The sequence below is a fragment of the Pan troglodytes genome, chromosome 4 (assembly GCF_028858775.2).
Source record: "Pan troglodytes isolate AG18354 chromosome 4, NHGRI_mPanTro3-v2.0_pri, whole genome shotgun sequence".
In the NCBI taxonomy this organism is placed as follows: domain Eukaryota; kingdom Metazoa; phylum Chordata; class Mammalia; order Primates; family Hominidae; genus Pan; species Pan troglodytes.
The window spans coordinates 83,971,807-83,993,171 of NC_072402.2; the positions used below are offsets into that span (position 1 = coordinate 83,971,807).

At 37.3% G+C, this 21,365-nt stretch overlaps 1 protein-coding gene and 1 long non-coding RNA gene across 5 annotated transcripts in view; one reads left to right on the plus strand and one right to left on the minus strand.

The window, feature by feature from the left end:
* The window catches only part of LOC129143984 (uncharacterized), a 320,066-nt gene extending 302,607 nt beyond the window's left edge, over positions 1 to 17,459 (minus strand). Inside the window, exon 1 of one of the 4 annotated variants that reach the window (XR_010157268.1) lies at positions 16,612 to 17,448. Coding sequence is in view for 2 of the 4 variants with exons in the window: in XM_054684432.2 (XP_054540407.1) it covers positions 16,612 to 17,433 (822 nt within the window). In the remaining 2 variants the exon portion in view is untranslated. Of the gene's footprint in view, positions 1 to 16,611 lie in introns of all 4 variants that reach the window. The other 3 variants (XR_010157267.1, XM_054684432.2, XM_054684433.2) reach the window with 3 other exon arrangements.
* The window catches only part of LOC129143986 (uncharacterized), a 186,415-nt gene continuing 181,178 nt past the window's right edge, over positions 16,129 to 21,365 (plus strand). Inside the window, exons 1-2 of the long non-coding RNA XR_008548026.1 lie at positions 16,129 to 16,213; positions 17,388 to 17,802. This is a non-coding gene — a long non-coding RNA (uncharacterized LOC129143986). The remainder of the gene's footprint in view (positions 16,214 to 17,387; positions 17,803 to 21,365) is intronic.

Sequence of the window (21,365 nt, forward strand, 5' to 3'; positions counted from 1 at the left end):
TACTGTTTTAAAATATCCATTTGTCTGTGAATGTACATGAATACATGTGTGTCTGTGTGTGGAGGTTTGTTGTATAAGATATAATTCATAAGGAGTCAAATAATATTGTGCAGAACTTATGAACTTTAAAAAGCCACCTTAAAGGACTTATAAGAAAAACCAAGAGCATAATTCAAATGAAAAATACTAAAAGTATTTTTAAGGAAATAATGGAAAACATGGCAAAATTAGGAAAGTAGCCTTTCCATAAAAGGGTAGGAATGTTCACAGAGGAAACCCCAAGAAGCTAGAAATAAAATATTTCACATGAAATTAGGTAAAACTATCAATTGTAGTACATTCTCTAATGCCTTAAAGAATCACAATATTACTGGACAGATAATAAGTACTTGGAGATCTCTAAAAAGTGTATAATAGTGGAAAATGTTATCAAATATGTTGCTTTAAGTGAGTGAATAACCAGTTATTACTATATGTTGCTTATTTGCTTTTTTAAACACACACACACTAATACACACTAATTAACACATTATGTGAGCTCTTGTGTCCTTTTTATAGATTTTGTTGTTATTCCTTATAAATGAAGGATGGGAAGTCTCAGATTATGACACAGGAAAGAGGTCCATAATTTGGAAAGCCCTTTTGGTGATGTGTGCAACCTGAAAAAATAATTTAAAAGAGAGAAACTACAGTGCTTGCTTAAAGAGAAAGAAAAATAATCAAATGAAAGAGGCAATTGCCTTTACCATAAAAGTAAACAAACATCAGAAAAGGGCTTCAAACAGAAGAAGCCCCATTTAAAAGTATATTTTGTCGTGTTCATTTTTGAAATTCTTTGAATATTATTATTTCTTCCTTTTTTATAACTTTGTATAAATATGTTTGTTTTCAATTGTGGTATCAGGGTATATGCATCCTGTGAAAAATAAAATTATTGTTCTCAGTTTTCCATTTGTCAACTCTGAGAAACAGTAATACACATATACACTGTTTCTGGGAAACAGTGACACACATATGTGTGTGTGTATGTGTGTGCTATATATATCGTACATATAATCTTTACCATGTAACATAATACTGCCCCAGTAGATGTAAAATATACATCACTGACAGACTCAGGTTGACACATTGAGCCAGGCCATGTGACATGATTTGACAAATCAAATAGTAGTGAATAAATGAGAACAAAGCCTTTAAATTTGCTTGGAGATTTTGTCTGCACACTTGTGCTTCTATTATTTGCTATTAAAAAACCACACCTTGGGTCATTTTTGGACCACGGAGAATGGGAAGACACCTGAAGTTTAACAATAGCTTGAAATTAAGCTGCTCTATCTCACCTGCAAAACCACAGGCCAAATGATTGTTTACTTTTGTAAGCCATTGAGATTTTATAAATTGTTAGTCACATATTATTATTGCACCAATATTTGACTAAGAGCCATGGATGGACTTTAAGGGGACAAATTGTGTTTAATCTGCACTGGTCTATGCAAGACACTTCTGTTGTTTTAGTCATTTATTTATATTCATTTATTTATTGTTTATTGTCTTTTTATTTTAGTTTGTTTATTTTTACTCCCAATTCCCTACAACCTAAAGACCGCTATTCCTAGAGGTTTGATGTATGTTCATTTATTTTATATATTTTAACAATAAATTTAATACTCTTTTGTGTGTTTACAAATTAATTTTCATGTAAACTATTTTATATATCTTATTCCATTATTTGCTTTTTCCTCAGTACCACATATAAATATACACACACACATACATATATACATATATTTATTCATATTGTTCTGTATATATCTGATATATTGCTTCAAACTGCTTTATAGTATCCTATACTGTGCCCCCAGGATATTTTACATATTCTCCATCATCCATATGATAAATAGGACATTTACATGCAAATCATCACCTAAATTTTACCAGATCAAATGTTTTATATGTAAAAGATTTTTCTTACTACAGGTAAGATAGTATGATTTTCTTGGTAGTATATTTTAATATTGTTTTTATGCTAAAATTTCCACATGCCTAACTTATTTTTCAGGAAAAGTGATATCTAAAGAAATAAAGACAATGAACAATGTCCTGTGTGTTACATATCTTGATAAATAATAGGCCCTATCAGAGTAGAGTAAATTACCTTCATTCAAGAGAAAGAACAGCAAGAAATAATCTGAAATTATTCATTGGTTAAAATGTTTAGTCTATTATTTTAAGTAGTCCTTGATACAAATAAATAAAATGACATTTATAAAACAATCCTTATATTTAAAAAGCACACTGTATTAGTCTGTTCTCACATTGCTATAAAGAGCTAATTGAGACTGAGTAATTTATTAAAAAAATGAGGGGTCAGTTAATTGGCACCCAGTTCCAGGCAGTACAGAAAGCATGGTTGGGGAGGACTCAGAAAACTTAAAATCATTGTGGAAGATGAAGGGGAAGCAGGTGCATCCCACATGGCTGGGGCAGGAGGAAGAAGCACACATTTAAACAACAGTATCTCATGAGAACTCACTCACTGCCACAAGAAAGTGACAGGGGATTCACCCATGATCTAATGTTAAACATTGGGGTTTACAATTTGACATGAGATTTGTATGGGGACACAAATTCAAACCATATTGTTCTGCCCTGGCCCCTCCCAGATCTCATGTGTTTCTCACATTGCAAAATACAATCTTCCCTTCTAAACAGTCCCCCCAAATTTTAACTCATTTCAGCATTTACTCAAAATCCCACAGTCCAAAGTCTTATCTGAGACATGGCAAGTCCCTTCTGCCTAGGAGCCTGTAACATCAAAAACAAGTTAGTTACTTCCAAGACACAATGGGGATACAGGCATTGGGTAAATACACCCATTTCCAAAGGGAGAAATCTGCCAAAACAAAGAAGCTACAGGCCCCATGCAAGTCTGAAACCCAGCAGGGCAGTTATTAAACCTTGAAGCTCCAAAGTAATCTCCCTTGAATCCATGTCTTACATTCAGGCCTCAGTGATGTAAACAGTGGGCTCTCAAGGCTTTGGGTATCTCTATCCCTGTGGCCCTGCAGGGTACAGCCCCTTCAGCTATTTTCATGGGCTTGCATTCAGTGTATGTGGCTTTTCCAGGTGCACAATGCAAGCTTTCAATGGATCTACCATTCTGGGATCAGGAGGATGGTGGCTCTCTTCTCACAGCTCCAATAGATGATGCCCCAGTGGGGGCTCTGTGTGGGGACTCACACCCCACATATCCCCTCTGCACTGTCCCAGTTGAGGTTCTCCATGGGGCTCCACTCCTTCAGCAGACTTCTGCCTGGACATCTAGGCATTCCCATACATCCTCTGAAATCTAGGTGGAGGCTTTCAAGGTTCAACTCTTGCCCTCTGTGCACACACAGGCTTAATATCAAATGGAAGTTGCCAAGGCTTAGGGCTTTCCCACTCTGGAGCAGCAGTCTGAAATATATCTGGGGCTCTTTTAGCCAAGGCTGAAGCTGGAGTGGCTGACATGCAGGGAGTAGTGTCCCTAGGTTCCACAGGGCAGCAGGACCCTGGGCCCGGCCCTTGAAACCATTCTTCCCTCCTAGGCCTCCAGGCTTGCGATGGGAGGGGCTACGCTGAAGGTCTCTGAAATGCCTTCAAGGCATTTCCCCATTGTCTTGGCTATTAACATATGGGGCTCCTCTTTACTTTTGCAAATTTCTGCAACCAGCTAGAATTCCTCTCCAGAAAGTAGGTTTTTATTTTCTAACATATGGTCAGGCTGCAAATTTTCCAAACTTTTATCCTCTGTTTCCCTTTTAAATATATATTATAGTTTCAGATCATCTCTTTGCTCAGGCATATGAGCATACACTGTAAGAAGCAGCCAGGACATATCTTGAACTCTTTGCTGCGTAACAATTTCTTCTGCCAGATACCCTAAATCATCTCTTTCAAAATCAAAGTTCCACAGATCCCTAGGGCAGGGCCACAATGCCTTCAACTTCTTTGCTAAGGCATAACAAAAGTTACCTTTTCTCTCATTCCCAATAAGTTCCTCATTTCCAACTGAGGCTGCCTCAAGCCTGGACTTCATTACTCATATTACTATCAGCATATTGGTTACAACAGTTTAACAAATCTCTAGGACGTTCCAAACTTACCCTTATATTCCTGTCTTCTTCTGATCCCTCCAAACTGTTCCAACCTCTGCCCATCATCTAATATCAAAGTTGCTTCCACATTTTCAGGTATCTTTATATAGCATGCTCCACTCCTCTATACCAATTTTCTATATTAGTCCATTTTCAAACTGCTATAAAAAACTACCTGAGACTGGGTAATTTATAAAGAAAATAGGTTTAATTGGATTATGGTTATGCAGGCTTTACTGCAAGCATGGTTGGGGAGGACTCAGGAAACTTACAATCATGGTAGAAGGCAAAGGGGAAGCAGGCACATCCTATATGGCTGGAGCAGAAGGAAGAGGTGAAGGGGGAGGTGCTACACAGTTTTAAACAAACAGCTCTCATGAGAACTCACTCACTATCATGAGAACTCACTCACTATCATGAGAACAGCAAGGTGAAAATCTGCCCCCATGATACAATCACCTCCCACCAGGCCCCTCCTCAAATGTTAGGGGTAACAATTCTATATGAGATTTGGGCAGGGACACAAATCCTAACCATATCACACAACAACATTATTTGCCTTTGTGCTCTCAGATGTTGCTTTATGTAAAACATAGTTTTGAGTTGTAATACCAAAGAAGGAAAAGCTTTGATTTTCTTTCCTACCACCAAATAGATAAATCTTTTTTAGCTTGCTCAGTTCAAGTTTTGGCATAACTCTTACTAACACATTACAAACAATTTAGTTCAGTTTTGTCTTAGGTTAATCACACTGTAATATTGATAACTATTAGTCTGACAAGAATGAGAGAAACCAAAGCTACCAAAATCCAGTATTATTGTCTAATAAAGTAGTACGAAGCATATAATGCTTATATGAAAGGGACTTATTGAAATTTCATGTTTTATTCCTAAATGCCTCAGAGGTTTTACATGAAGGAAAAGTTATCAAAAGTTATAAAAAATAAATCTCCTTAACTCCAGAAGTTATTGGTTGCACAACCTTATGTTTTATAATCAATACTGGAAAAGCAAAGGTAAATTTAAAGGACACATTTCTAGGAGTTTTATTTAAATGATAATAGCACTTTTGAAAGATACTGCAACTAAGCAACTTTTTTTTTTCTGTGAATGGGGTTTTCTTTTAAGTTGGAGTTAAGAAAATGTCACATTAAATATTTTAAATTTCTTATTTTGATCTTTATATTACATTGTTAGAATTTTTACCATCCATCATTTTTATTTTGAATATTAACATGGTTAAACTTGTCATTTCCAGAAAAATAACTGAGAATGTTTAAGGTGAAGGCCAGTGATGAATGTTACCATTAAAAATAAATTCCTATATGGGGCTTCTTTCAATTTCTATGTGTATAGAAAGATACCATAACCCAAAACAGCAGCAGTATTATGTACCATAAACATAGATACTTAGAAATATCTACACCACAGGCTGCTCTTCTAAAAGCTCAATTCTATAATGCAATATTTTTAGTAGACAGAATTCTAATCCTGCACTTATGTTCACATATGAATCTCTGAAACCTGGGAACATGTTCCATTACAGGGCTAAAGAGACATTGTGAATGTGATTAAATTAAGACCTTTGGATGTGAAGTTTATCCTGGATTATCTGGGTGCCCCAGTGTAATCACAAAGTTCTTAAAAGAGGTAGTCAGGTGGTTCAGAGTCAGAGAAAGAGATGTGATGAAATAAATAGAGGTCAGAGATGAAAGGCCATAAGCCAAGGAATGTAGGTGGCCTCTTCTGGAAAAGCCAAAGCAGAATGTTCCCTAAAGCATCCAGAAGGGACACAACACTGCCAATACCTAGATTTTAGGAGTTATGACCTACAGAAGTGTAAGATGAATAAATTTTTGTTGTTTTTAAACCATTACTTTGGTGTTAATTTGTTAAAGTATATTTAGTATTTAAAAATGCCATCAAATGCCACTTTGGTGATATTGTTAAATTCAAAAATGATACTGTATTTAAGAACAAGAATTTTGTATAAATATTAGGGCCAGATGTAAAAAAGACTTTAAATAAATATGATTTTTTATTCTAAAAGGTCTTAGTTCAGGAAATTCTATTAGCTAGGTTGGAAGTCCTAATTTCTCCCCATTTATTTTTGTCTCAAGAGAGGTCTATATTTGTTCCTAGTTAGATTCTGTGGTAAGTTTTTACAATGCAGCTTTCTAGTTTTTTCCTATCAAGTGGTGATGTCTACTTCCCTATACAGTGAGTATTGTTTGGCTAACAGAAACGTGGTGGAACTCTGTCTTTGGCATAAAAAAAAAACTTAGGTAAACATCATAGAGCCTTATGGAGCAGAGATGAAGAATTGCAGCTAATACCAGCCTACATAAGTTGGTCTCAAGTCAACCCATCCAACAGACTGTCGACACAAGAGGACACTTACCTGAAATCAGCCAACACTAGAACAATGATCTCCAACTAATCCTCGATTAAACTACTGACCTACAGAATCCTGAGTAAGACCATTGTTATTTTAACACATAGAAATCAGTGGGTTTCTTACAGAGCAGTAACTAAATGCACATGTATTGCCATAAAAAACACAGGCCTTTTTAGTGTTTGAGATTTAGACACCCAAGATTCCAAGTTGACTGAGAAAAGAGTGCAGCTCTCAAGGACAGCATAGTCCCAATACATACCACAGATGTGACCTTACAGTGTTGGTTGACATGAAACAGACATTTTTTTGTGAGAAAGCAGCTTTAGTATGATAAACCTCTGAGATGTCAAGTATGTTTGTTGCACAATTTATCCCATCTTTAATTTTAAATGTGTAGACATAGATATAGGTATAACTTATAAATATACTATGGCAAGAATGGCCAACATTTATCAAAATCTTACTATTTGTCAGGCATTATCCTAAGGCTTCCTTCACATGTTTTAAGTTTTTTTGTTGTTACTTATTTTATTTATTTTTTTGAGATGGAGTCTCGCTCTGTTGCCCAGGCTGGACTGCAGTGGTGCGATCTTGGCTCACTGCAAAATCCACCTCCCAGGTTCAAGCAATTCTCCTGCCTCAGCCCCCCGAGTAGCTGGGATTACAGGCACCTGCACCAGGCCCAGTCAATTTTTGTATTTTTAGTAGAGATGGGGTTTCACAATTTTGACCAGGCTGGTCTTGAACTCCTGACCTGAGGTGATCCGTCCACCTTGGCCTCCCAAAGTGCTGGGATTACAGGCATAAGCCATTGCGCCTAGCCACATCTTTAGATTTTTTAGTGCTCTGAAAGTTGAAATGTGTATCATTACTGTTTACACTTTAAAAGCAGGAACACTGAAGGACAAAATAATTAAGTATAGTAAGATTTCATAGCTTATATTTTCCAGGGAAATACTGATGGGTAAAAGATATTTCCATTCAACATACAACAACATTTGTCTCAAAAAATAAAACAAAATGAATAAAGAAAACGGGGTTGGCTTCTAATTTGTTTGCTTCTCATGGGCCCCATGAACAATAACAACACTCAAACTCTTTATATGACATTATTTACCAGCTTAATTTACTTATCTTTCTAACCCATGTTCCTTTTTCTCAACTTATGGCAGTTACTTGGAGCCTGCTGGGCTTCAATTAGATGACTAGACCTGTCATAGGTTGAAACATGTACTCCAAAAAGGGATGTTTATTTCCCAATCTCAGGTATGTGACCCTATTTGGGAATAGGGACATTGCAAATAAAAATAAGATGTAAGTTAAGAAGTTGTTTTAAGATTTAAGACTGACCCCAAATTTAGTCTCTGGTGTTTCTATAAGAGACAAAGACATGCAGAGACAAACAATAATGCTATGTGAAAATGGAGGTAGAAATTGGCAATGTATCTACTTGCCAAGGATTGCTGTCAATCACTAGAGCTAGGAGAGAGTTATGCAACAGATTCTCCCTTCAGAGACTCCAGCAGAAACCAACGTTCTTAGCACCTTCTAGCCTCTAGAACAGTGAAGGAATACATTTTTGTTGTAAGTTTGTAGTACTTTGTTACAGCAGTCCTAGGAAACTAATACAATACCTGTGACCCAAACTTTCCCATGAGCACTTTCATTCATCAAGCAATTTTCTTCTTCTCCTTCTGCTTCTCCTCCTCCTCCGCCTCCTCCTTCTTCCTTTTCCTCTTCCTCCCCCTCCTCCTTCTCCTCCTCCTCCGCCTCCTCCGCCTCCTCCTTCTTCCTCTTCCTCCCCCTCCTTCCCCTCCTCCTTCTTCTTCTTTTTTTTTTTTTTTTTGAAATGGAGTTTCGCTCTTGTTGCCTTGTTGCCCAGGCTGGAGTGCAATGGCACGACCTCGACTCACTGCAACGTCCGCCTCCCAGGTTCAAGTGATTCTCCTGCCTTAGCCTCCTGAGTAGCTGGGGTTACAGGCACCTGTCACCATGCCTGGCTAACTTTTTTGTATTTTTAGTAGAGATGGGATTTCACCATTTTGGCCAGGCTAGTCTCGAACTCCTGACCTCAGTGATCCATCTTCCTCAGTCTCTCAAAGTGCTGAGATTATAGGTGTGAGCCACCGTGCCTGGCCAAGCAATTTTAATGGCTCCAGCCCTTGGATTAATTCTCGCATTCGAGCACTACATTATACTAAAGATTTTTTATTCAAATGTTACTTAAGTTCTTATACTTCATTTTTTACCTTCTGGGGATTAAAACCAGTCAGGTATTCTAATGCAACAAGTCTCTACATGTTTAGCCTATCTTTACTCTCTCATTTCTGTGTGAAAATTGGCCTTCCTCTTAGCCCCCAAGCTTATCTCTTGCTTATCATATTTTGTCGAATGCAGCCAATAGTAACCAACATGGCCTATAAAATGTGTTTTCCAACATTTATCCCAAAAGCTTTAGGTTCAGTAGACATACATGATACTTGCAAATTTATCCGAAAATAAAAATACTATATATTTTTGATACAGGAGCTAAAAAGAAATTATTTAGGCAGTTAGTGAGGGTAAGAGAGTCTTCGGCAAGGTTTCTCTTTTAATAAAAAGCAGCTCCCAAATCATTTCTTTTCTAACAAAAACCAGCCGAAAAAATCAAGCTGCAGACATAAATAAGCAATCTGGAAGCTTGCACAGGTGAATGCCGGAAGCTGTGCCAATAGAAAAGGGCTACCTAGCAGCCAGGCATATCCAATATGGAAGCTCCATCTTCCCTTTTCTTTGTCTCCACATGTGCAATAAGGGAACAGACAACATGGCATCTGCCAGGTAAAAAACACATCTATGTAGTAAAAGATTATGGTAGGATGGCCAGCTTCTTGAGCACTATGTAAATGACACACCTGGTCCAACCAATCTTTTGTATCTTATGTAAATCAGACACCACCTCCTCAAGCTCATCTATAAAACCATTGGTATCTCGCCACAAACCCAGGAACCAGTTCCCTTCTTCTGCACAAGGGAGCTTTCCTCTTTCTTTCACCTATTAAACTTCTGGACATTCACCTATTATACTTTGGCTCATTCCTTGCATGTCTGTGTCCACAATTTCCTTGGACAAACTTCAGGTATTCACCTCAGACAACACGGCCACTTCATTTTGTCACAGTATTGCACTAAAACAAACATTTTTACAAAACTCTTTTCTCGATAGAATATCAGTATTGCTAGTTACGGCCCTGCTAACTAAAATAGTGCTGAGAAGTATAGACATTTATATACTCAGGCTGAAAAAAGAAATATCAGTGATCACAAGTAATGTCTACCAAAATATCTCTACATTAAGATATATTTGGTTAATGTTTCTGATTGATAGACAAAGCTTTGCAAAACTCAAAGAAAAATCATTAAAAATTCAGACCTGTAAAAAATCTGTTTTTTTAATGAATGAATTATGAGGTTTATTGATTTTTCAACATAGTCCAAACATTTGCTAGTATATATCATATATTGGATTCCTGCAATAAGTATTTTTTTTATGAATACCTTTGTAGCAGGAAATAAAAAGAATTAGTGTCATACTCAAATATACAAATATGTGCAATTATTTCATTTCATGTATATATATATAACTATATGAGATATGTCTTATTTTAGCTGTTTGTGTGTATTTGTGCTTTTCTGAATTTCTTGAAATAATGGGCAATTTTAAGCTGGTATTCAGGAGAAAGATTACTCAAACACAATGGCATATAGTTCCAGATGTCTTGTCCCAAGGGGTGTTGGATCTGACTGCAGCACATAAGGAGCACAGCTAGGAGCTCTATGCACCATTTATGCTGGATTATATTTACGAAGACCAGACTGAACTCCTGAATGATCATATTGAATAGAATTTCACGAATTTTCTAACATCTGCTCAAGGAAATTTGCATAGGTACCACATGAGATAACTAGCTGACAATGCTTCAGACTCTTCAGATTTTTTAAACTAGATTTTGTAAAATGTTCCCTAACCAAACTACCAGTCCTGCTTCAGCACTCTTTCACTCCAAAGGTAAATTCTTCCTTTTCTATTATTTCCAAGAACAGTAGAATTAGCTAGGAAGAAAAAAGTACTATAAAGTTACTTGAAGCTAAGAGAAAAATTTTAAAACAGAAACCAAAGGTATATATAATTTAAAGAGGTTAGATATTATAAGTTTTAGTAAGACTTAGCAGAAAAAATATTTTGTGTGTTTTAATGACTAAGAAATATTTTATGACTTACTAAATTAAATGTACTCATTTAGATGGATTAGAACCATGTTGCTTAAAATATTAAAATAAAAATATGATTGGTGCAGATTGAATTTGGTGCCACTGTTTTCATAACAATGACATGAAATGTCACATTTTGTGAAAACATGACCTGCAACATTTTCAGTTTAGGTCTAATTATCTTACTTTGGAATATTTGGCAAAAAATAAAAAATAGAAATAAAAAATAAAAAATAAAACCTACTTCAGATTAGAGAAACAAGTTTCTTATTTTATTGATTTTCTTACCACTTTGATATGGTTAGGTGTAAAGTAGAAATAAACCTCCAAAGCTTGAATTATATTTATGTAGATTATCTAAAATAGTCACACACCACATGCATGAAATTACAAATGTGAATAATTTGCTTTACCAGGAGGACTCTTTATTTTTATGATTCTTTCATAGTCAGAATTATTTATTAAATTTATAAATATGTCAATATTTTATTTTGTGTTATTTTTATAAGCTTTCTGAGAGCATATATAGTTTCATAAAGTGAAAAATAATGGACCAGCAGCAATGGAAACATTTCATGTTCCAATGCAAAAAATTATCTGTACTCAAAATCCTAATCAGTAACAATTTTTTTCTAACATCTAAATAGTTTTTTTCTAACATCTAAGTAGATTATCTCAATGGTATATAATAGAAAATAATATAAATGTATTTGGATTTACTATCTGTTAGATTTTTAAAAGATAAAGGTATGGTAACAGCTAATGTTCATATAAAACTCAGCATTTTAATGGAACACTTTCCCATATAAAGGACAAATCTACACATTATATGAACATTTTCAAAATTTGAGCCTTGGAATGTAAAATTACAATGTTATACATTATAGTAATATTTTGTAAAAGTCATAAAAAGAATCCACACAATACTGCGTATATACAAAATTTCACATGGAAATTTGTGCTTATAAATGACTATAATTTACTTTAAAAAAATGCCAACCTTTCAGGAATACACTGTGTATACAGGGAGCAGAGTATTAATACCCAAAATGTCCTGAGATATACTTCATATCCCATCCAGGATTTTAAACGCTAAGATCAACAGAATTGGTTTTATTCAACATGCTCAGCTTCCCAGGAACTTGTTTCTTTTTAAAAAAAAATATGGTAAAAGACACTTAACATAAAATGTACCTTCTTAGTCATTTTAAAGTGTAGAGTTCAGTAGTGTTTAGTATATTCACATTGTTGTTGCAAGTAATCTCAAGAACTACTGCAGATGCCTCATATGTGTGGACTCACAAGCTATTTTTCTTTCTGCAACTGGCTTACCTCACTTAGAATACTGTCCTCAAGTTTCATCTATGTTGTCAAATGTGTTAGAATGTCGTCTTTTAAGGCTGAATAATATTCCATTGTATGTGTATATCACATTTTATGCATTCATACATCGATAGATCTCGGGTGGATTTTATATCTTGGTTACTGTGAATATTGCTGCTGTGAACACTGGTGTGTAAATATCACTTTGAGATCTTATTTTCAATTATGTTTCATGTATAACCAGAAGTAGAATTGCTGCATCATTTTGGTCTTCAATTTTTAATGTTTTGAAGAACTGTTTTTATAGTACCTGTACCAGTTTATATTATGGGCAAAAGTGCACAAAGTTTCCAATTCCTTCACATCTTATCAGCACTTTTTTTTTTCTTTTTTTGAGGGACAGTCTCCCTCTATTGCCCAGACTGGAGTGCAGTGGTGCAATCTTGGCTCATTGCAACCTCCACCTCCTGGGTTCAAGCGATTCTCCTGCCTCAGCCTTCTGAATAGCTGGGACAACAGGTGTGCACCACCACGCCTGGCTAGTTTTTTTGTATTTTTAGTAGAGACAGGGTTTCACCATATTGGCCAGGCTGGTCTTGAACTCCTGACCTTGTGATCTGCCCGCCTCAGCCGCCCAAAGTGCTGGGATTACAGGCGTGAGCCACTGTGCCTGGCCCACTTTTTTTTTTTTTTTTTTAAGAGTAGCTGTCCTAATAGGTGTGAGGTGGTAGTTCAGTGTGCTTTTGATCTGTGGTTCCCTAGTGATGAATTATGTCCAGCAGTTTTCTGTATGCTTGCATCTGGCCCCAATGCATTTATCGAATTTGGAAAATTTCTCATTCTTGCTTTTAATCTCAGATATGTAATTGAAATTTTTTTTCTGTCTTTCACTCCTATATGGAGAACAGTTTTCAGCCTCCAACATACTTATTTTTTTCATCCCACCAATATTTCTATTTAGATGAGCTTGAATTTTCTCCGTATTAAAAACAGCTCATTTGAATGCAACATTTTATTTTCTTCAGTTGTATGTTTATTATATAAAAAATTTAAAATCAGAAGTATTTGCATAATTATTTTCTTCCTCAATAGAATTGTGTAGTTATGGCTTCAGATTTAGTGTTTATTTAATAATGTGATAATTGTTAATTTCCTCACCAAAAGCCAGTTCCCTCATGCATCATAGAAAGCTATGTCTACTCATCACCTACCATTTCTCCCAGAGATAATGTGACATAATTTTAGTTCTTTTTGGATTGAGCTTGGGCCTTTTGCCAAGTTTCTTCTTCTTCATTAATATTATCACAATCCCTCTCCTCAGAAAAGAACAATGTGCAATTTCTACTGGAAATTTGAATTATGCCATTCTTAATCACTTGTCTGTCTCCATCTCTCCTGGGGTTAATCAATAGAATATATATATATACACACACACACACATATGTGTGTGTGTGTATATATCTTATAACTTTAGCTTTTCTTTTTATCTCTTGAAAATATTTTTGAAAAACTTAGACTTGAAAAAAATGTTTTACTGTTATAAGTTACCATAAAAAACTAAATTTCCAAATTTCTGAGTACACTTTTCCCCTTTCATCAATGTATATTTTTAAAATGTTACTTTTTGTGTACCACATATGTCATTTTGTAACGTCATATTTGGAGACTATTTACTATTGCCTCATACAAAATTATATCAATGTAATGATTTTTAGTCTTTTACATTTTATTTTATCATCATGAAAACATCTGCATTGGCAGAACATGTATTACTAATTTAGAAAAGCAAATTTTGTAGACCTACATGATTCCTTCAAGATTTTTTTTTGTGTGTGTGTGTACATATATATAGAGAAACTTGCCAGTCAATAAAAGAGACCATGGCAAAACAAATATTTCAAATCAATCTTGTGCGTATGTGTGAGTGTGTGTGTGTGTGTGTGTGTGTGTGTACGTTAGTTTTTCCTAGATTGCACTGACATCATCATGCTGGTAATGAAATATACTTCCCTATATATATATAAATCATAAAGAAAAAATAAACATAGGTAGAATTTGTACAACTGGATACCTCAGTTTAAAAAACATTACTGGTTTCTGTTGTAGGGGTTTTATATCTGTTTCTGTATATATGTATAAAAGTATATATTGATATAATCCAAAATGACTTCCTTCACAATAGTAAGCTTTAGAACTACTGTATAGAAATTTTATTTATTTAATTAGCTTATATATACTGAATATGATTAACGAAGCAAACAAAACAGAAAAAAACAACTACTGTGGATTAGAAATTTCTTATTAAAGTTAGAGTCACTAATAGACTCCCATGAGTACAATTAAATGTAAAAGAAGTCAGTGGTACATATATATATATAGCCAAAGTGGTAGCTGATAGGTGAAGACTGGTTAGGAAAATAATGAAAGCTGGTTCTTTCAGAAATGCCACAGTAAGTAGCATGCATATTTCCCTACCAATCTCCTACAGAGTTAGCAGATTATGTGGGACGAAATATATCTTCTGTATTCCTAGCTGAAAATTAATGGAAAAATAAATCTGTAATCATCACATATTAACTTTAAAAAGCAAATAGTCTTAGTGCTATGCTAAATGAATGTTAGTATACAGAATTCAAATTTAATGTATTTTCAAAATTAGCCTGTCTGTGGTTTTCTACATAAAAAATATTAACAGAAATGACATAAATTATCATCAAATGATCTTGGTTTTAATTAATTTCAATGATTCTCTATAAACATATGATTACAAATGCACTGAACCATCATTATAAAATAATTTCTATACCATGAAGTACCATGAGGGTTAAGGATTAAATAATAGCCCCATTAACTGTATTAAGATTTAATATCTGTAATTCTCACTTTTGGTCTATCTATCATCTATCTTCTTGTTATTTTCTCAGTTCTTTCAAATAAGACTTTTGTTATGAATCAACTAAAATTCAATTGAATAATCACATCACATGCAATTATGTTTTATATATAACATAATAACATTTTAATATTAATTTGTTTGTAGCTAAATAAAACACTTATTTATTGTCTGTATCAATAAGTATGTTACAAGCTAGGGTTCAAGAAAAAAATTAAGCATTTCTTTTTTAAAAAATGTGTGAATATGAAGTTAGGTTTTCTCAATCTCAGATAAAACAATGGGAGGATTCCTTAAGAAAAATTGTAGTTATATTATTAATCTGACTCAAACAATGTAAGCATGAATATGTAATCTATAAAAGGGTAGCACTGAGTAGTTTTCATGAATTCGAACTCCTAACAAAATCACCCCTAAAATTCATAACGCAAAAAAAAAAAAAAAGATCAATTCTAAGTCCTCAGCATAACCTGCTGCCAGTATTTGAAACAGCTGATCACTTTATCCTTCTAGAAAAACTGCTTTTGCCTTGATTTTGGGGACGATTTTGGGGACATTTCCTTTTCAGATTTTTAACTTACTTCCCTGGTAGATACTTGTCAGAATTCTTTGCTGGATCCTGTTAATTTTCCCAACTGTTAAATGTCGTTGATTCCGTGGACACAGTACTTGCTCCCCTATTCCCTACCAAAGTTCTCACTGACTTCCTTTTAAAGTACCCTGGAAACTGACAGATTTGTAGCTTCAACCAGAAAATTCAGGCACATATTTACCACATTCTTATGATTTCTTTTTTTCCTGGATCCACAAAGATTGAAACTCGCCACATGGGGGCACATTCGTTCACCATAACTGTGACTAAAATTGGTGACATTTTAATTTGCAGGCAATTACCTCTACAAACACCTCCCTTCATTAGAAATAAAAATTGAGATGTTCAAAGCATCTTACAGGTCAAAGAGCTAAGCCAGATCCTCACTCAAGCACTCAAGAGTTTTTTTGTTTTTTTTTTTTCCCGAGAAAAACTCTGGAGGAACAAACAACTTTGAACATTTTCCCACTGAAGTCCTAGCGTTTTGGCGCTGACAGCGTTAACTTCTACACGGAAGCTGCCCCTCCGCCCTCCAGAAGGAAAGAGGACCCGTATGGGAGCCGCAGAGAAGCACCTAGAACCCTGGGGCCTGAGGGCCGGCTGGAGGCAACACAGGGCTGGTAAGAACGAATATGACCTCGTGTTAAACTGGAAACGAGAAGGAAGGCAGAATATGGGTAGACAAGTCAGAACAGCTGCTCCCATAGCCGCCAGAAGCAGTAGACTCTTCTGAACTGTGGGACCCAAGACTGCCGGGTACGCAGCGGGCACAGGACGGCAGGGGCACCTGCGCTGCCGCCTACCGCCCTGGAGGGCGCTTCAGGCCTAGATCCCAGGGCAGCAGAGGGTGCGACAAGGCGTCCCAGCAGCCGCGGCCCTGCAGATCCTTGGGGCGCCTAGCCGGCATCCCCTCCCCTGACCTGACGCCTTCTCTTTGTCCTGAAGGATGGACTGCAAAGCTATGTCCGGCGGTGTGGACGAAACTCAGTAAAAGGGGTTTCGGCAAGGGGAGACTCACCCGCCATCTCCGTAGGAAGGTGTCTGGGGCTGTGTCCGCGCAGCCCAGTCCCGGCCTCCTCCTCCTCCCAGAGGGCTTCCAGGTCTGACCGAGGGTCGCTGGGACTCGAGAACTGGAGGCTCTGACTGGAACACTCCTGGGCGCACTCTGGCTCAGCCTGGACCCGGGCAGGCCCGTTTTCACCGGGGTGTCTACACTAGGGTCTCCCAAGGCAGCGAGGCGTCCGGGCGGGCGCCAGGGTGGCAGGGCCGAGTCTCTGGAGGTGGCCGCTCTGAAGGCCGAATCTGGCCAGAAAATCTGGCCAGAAAAACGGACCACTGCGTCCTTGCGGCCTCCTTTCCACGTTAACCGGGGGCAGAGAACACCCAGGCCCTGCTGTGGGTGCCTAACGCGCTGGGGCGCATAGGCCAAGCCAGTCCAACCAGGGTGTCCAGTCAGGGGCGCGCTGAGGCCGAAGGCTGTAGAGATCGAGGGACATGGGGGACCCCTGACGCCAGGTCTCCTTCTCGCTTCCGGGTCCGCACTCTGGGTCCGCAGTCCCTCAACCCACCAGGAGGCCAGAGATGCGGCTGGGGTGGATCCAGGGAGCTGGGGCCCAGATCCACCAAGATCAGGGAAGGTTCCTGAGGGCCCGCTGTCCCTCAGGGCCTGAAGAAAATCCATTCTCCGCGTGCTTGCGTTGGAGAACACAGTGGCCCCCACCGCCCGCCCTGAGACCTCCACAGGGTCCTGATCCAGAACTTCACGACCTGACGCCATCTCATCTCTCCCCACAGAACCCCTGTCAGCCTGCCGGGGGACGCGGTGCCCGCCCTCCGGCATCCGGGAAACAGCGTCCCAGCCGGCGCCTGCGCAGGTGCCACACTTCCTGGTCCTCTCTGGCTGCTTCTGAGGGCCTTGGCTCTGGCCGGGGGCGCTGCAACGGGCTCAGCCTTCTAGGGGTGGCGGGTGAAGGCCTACACCTGCCCCAGGACGGCCAGGTCCACCAGCACCTGCAACAGACGGAGAACTGAAGGAGCATCTTGAAGCTGTGGCTGTCTTGAAGGTGTCGCCGCTTGTCCTCACGAGCACCATTTTGATTCTCGTGCCCTGTGTGCATGGGTGGCCAGCGTTGCTGGTAGGGCTCCTGCACGCTCAGAGTGGCCTTGGCCAGGAAGTCCGGGGTTTCCGCAGGCAGAGTGGATGAACAAGGTAAGTGAGGCTGCTTGTCACCTTCGTGAGGACCAGGACACAGTGCACATAGCTCATGAAACTGCCCCAGTGCCAGAAGTGCTGAGAATGGGAGTCTGCAAAGGCTGGAGTTTTATATTTGGTTCCTTTGCCAGGCCGACATAGTACAGAGTTCCAACATCAGCAAAAAGGTCAAGATCATGAGTATGCTCTGCCATGGGAGAGGCAGCACAAAATGCCTTCCAAACCAGCAGTGTATTGGCCACCAGTAGCACCAGACATGCGTGGGTAGAGAAGCCATTAGCATTCTGGGTCCTCCCAAAATTCTTGTACTGTGGCATGTATGGGACCACCCCTCTAAAGATCGTGGTCCCAGCAGCCCCCCAGGAAACCAGATGGTGCGGCAGGACAGAAACCAATCCAAGCCTTCTGCTTCCATGCCCAACATCTGTGCCACCCATTAGGCAGGGTGATGTCCACCTTGCCTAAGCCTCTCACTCTCATGGGCTCCTGCACCTGCACATTGAGGGTTATCTCCACATTGCTGCAGCTATTCTGTGCAATCCTCTACCAATGACTGTCCTGATCTGCCAGGGCACTCTTCTCTGTCCCTCTGTTTGATGGAGAACCCCTTATGATTTTCTTAATAACTTTTTCTTCCCTCTAGTGTACTGTGTTGTAAGAATGCAGTTTATAAGGCTAGGCTCAGTGGCTCATGCCTCTAACCCCAGCACTTTAAGGGGCCAACGTAGGCGGTTCACTTGAGCGCAGGATTTCAAGACCAGCCTGGACAACATAGGGAGACCCCTTCTCTACAAAAACAAACAAACAAAAAATACAAAAATACAAAATTTAGTCAGGCGTGGTGGCACAGGTTTGTAGTCCCAGCTACTTGGGAGGCTGAGGCAGGAGGATTGCTTGAGCCTGGGATGTGGAAGCTTCAGTGAGCTATGATCACTCCATTTGCACTCCAGCCTGGGCAATAGAGGAAGACCCTGTCTCAAAAAAAAATACAGTATATAATACATATAATATACAAAATATGTGCTAATCAACTATCAACTGTTTATGTTATCATCAGTAAGGTTCTGGTCAGCAGTATGGTATTTGTAGTTGAAAGTTTGGGGCATCAAAAGTTATACATGGATTTAAAAATAATAAGGTCTCAGCCCCTAACTCCAGGGTTGTTCAGGAGTCAACTGTATATCCATCACTAAATGCTTTAATATTTTCAACTCCTTATTATCCATCAACAAATCTGACCACTGTTTACTACATCCCTGGCAGACACTCTGGTTCAAGCAGCTATCTATCATCTCTTTCTTAGAATATTGTCATAATCATCACCTAATTCCCTTGCTTCCACATTTGTTCTGCCTCACAAATCTAGTTTCTATTTCCCAGAGGGGTCATTTTTAAATATGTCAGATGTGGTCACCCCTCAGATCAGATTCATCCAATGGCTTCTGTCATATTCAGAGTAAGTCAATAATCATTCCTAAAAAGCCATGTGTAATCTTGACGTTTTCCTTTCTGTCATCAACTCTGACACTACTATTTTTCACTGTGTGTCATTTACTATGGAATTCCATTGGTTTCCAGCCTCAGATAACTTTTCCTCGTTCTTTATAATGACTGGGTGGGGAGAATTCAGACTTCAAATACACAATTGATGTGGGGAAATATTTTAAATACATACTAAGCTGCATGGTAGGGAAAGGATGAGGAGATATGCTCACTCCCTAGAATAGCTTCAATCTTCATAATTCAGCACAACAAAATGAAAAGTGAAACAAAGAGAAATAAGTTTCTATAGAAGAACCTGTTGAATGTTAACATCCTCTTATATACTCATGAGAATATACACATGCACACACACAATTAAAAAAGCATTCATAAGTTTCTATTTTCCAAGTGTATATCTGTGTTGTATATGTGCATATTTAATTTTGCAAAATAAGGTTTTTCAGTAGTAGAATGTATCTCTTGTGAACCCTTCTAGATCTTATTTTTACCATGTTCTGTGAGCTGAACAGAACTGCCCTGTATGAACTACGACAAAGAGCAATTTGGTTGTAGAGTGGACATTCAATTGACCTTGAACAATCAAAAGAGAGATAGCTCCCTCCATATTATCTCTGTCTCTGGATTCTGACAATTGCTCCATCTTCTCATCCATCATGGTTAGCACTAGATATGGTTCATGGCTGTTAATATCCCCCCCGTTATTAAAAGAGGTATTTCGTTCTCTTATGGGAAAAAGTGTTCATAAGATTTTATTTATCTCTTCCTTGAATATTTCAAAGAGTATACCTGTAAAATCATCAGGTTTACTTTTTGTATGTGTTTTGTTTGTATTTTTTTTCTCTTTTCTTGGATGGGAGAAAGCTTTTAACAACTGATTCAATGTCGCTAATTAAATGTATAGAAATAGATTATTTCTTCTTGAGTCAGTTTTAATACCTTCTATTTTTAGATGTGTGGATTTTAAAATTTATTAGCAAATTTATTGACGTGTTTGTGTTTTATTAATACTATATACTTTATAATTATGTAGCTCTTTGAAAAATATGTTTTAAGTATTTCTTAAAAAGGAAATACATTTCCAGAATATTTTAAGTTATTAACCCTTTTCATGACTAAGCAGCAATAAAGAGACATTTTTGAAATTTTTACGTTTGTCTTTTAAGAATAAGTATTTATTACTCTATTATGGGAATAAGTTAAACTGCTTCACCAAACACATATAACTTATTTATACGGTATGCAGTAAAAAGCTGAAAAATTATATTTTACTAAGCAATACACAAATTCTTTAGGGAAAAAAATAACTGCCTGTGCATGTTGAGACATGTTTAGTGTTCTTTTATACTTTCAATAATGCATGTTGTTATGATAAAAGATTTTTATAAGTATTTTAAACATATATATTTATATCATATTACACAGCTATACAACTGTGTGTGTGTGTGTTTGTATACATGCATATATTTTGAGGTTATCTGAAAGGAATTTTAGAGCATTTAAATGGCAGACCTTATCAATAGATTCTCATCTGGAGTGTCTTCCTAGTGAATCAAAGTTTAGACAAAATATTCTTAGTTGAGACTGAAACCGTATTATAAGGTCACATGATTACTTGCACAGATTTTATATCCTCTCAATTTCTTATATTATTTCTTAATTTCAATTTTTTAAAATTATTTCTTAATTTTTTGTATGCTGTTAGTTTTGGGTCAAAGTGTTGTGGTCTTTAAGAATGTTGAGAATGTTACACTGTTAAAATGTTATTTTGCTAAGATTTATTTCTTATAATATTTCTAATGTTCACTAAGATTTTAATAATTTTTCACACTTAAAATGCTGCGTTAAAATTTATTTATTTTTACAAAATTTTATTAATTAATTACAAATGCATTTTTAATTTATGTATCTAATGCTTTGTTGTTGCCCTTTACACACAAGTCCTGAAGACTCTTCATTACTTTTCTTCATTATTCACAACTTTTACATTTGTCCACTAAAATTATGATTGTTAATTACTTACCAAAAAAAGAGTCTCCCTTATTGTAAAGCATTAGTAT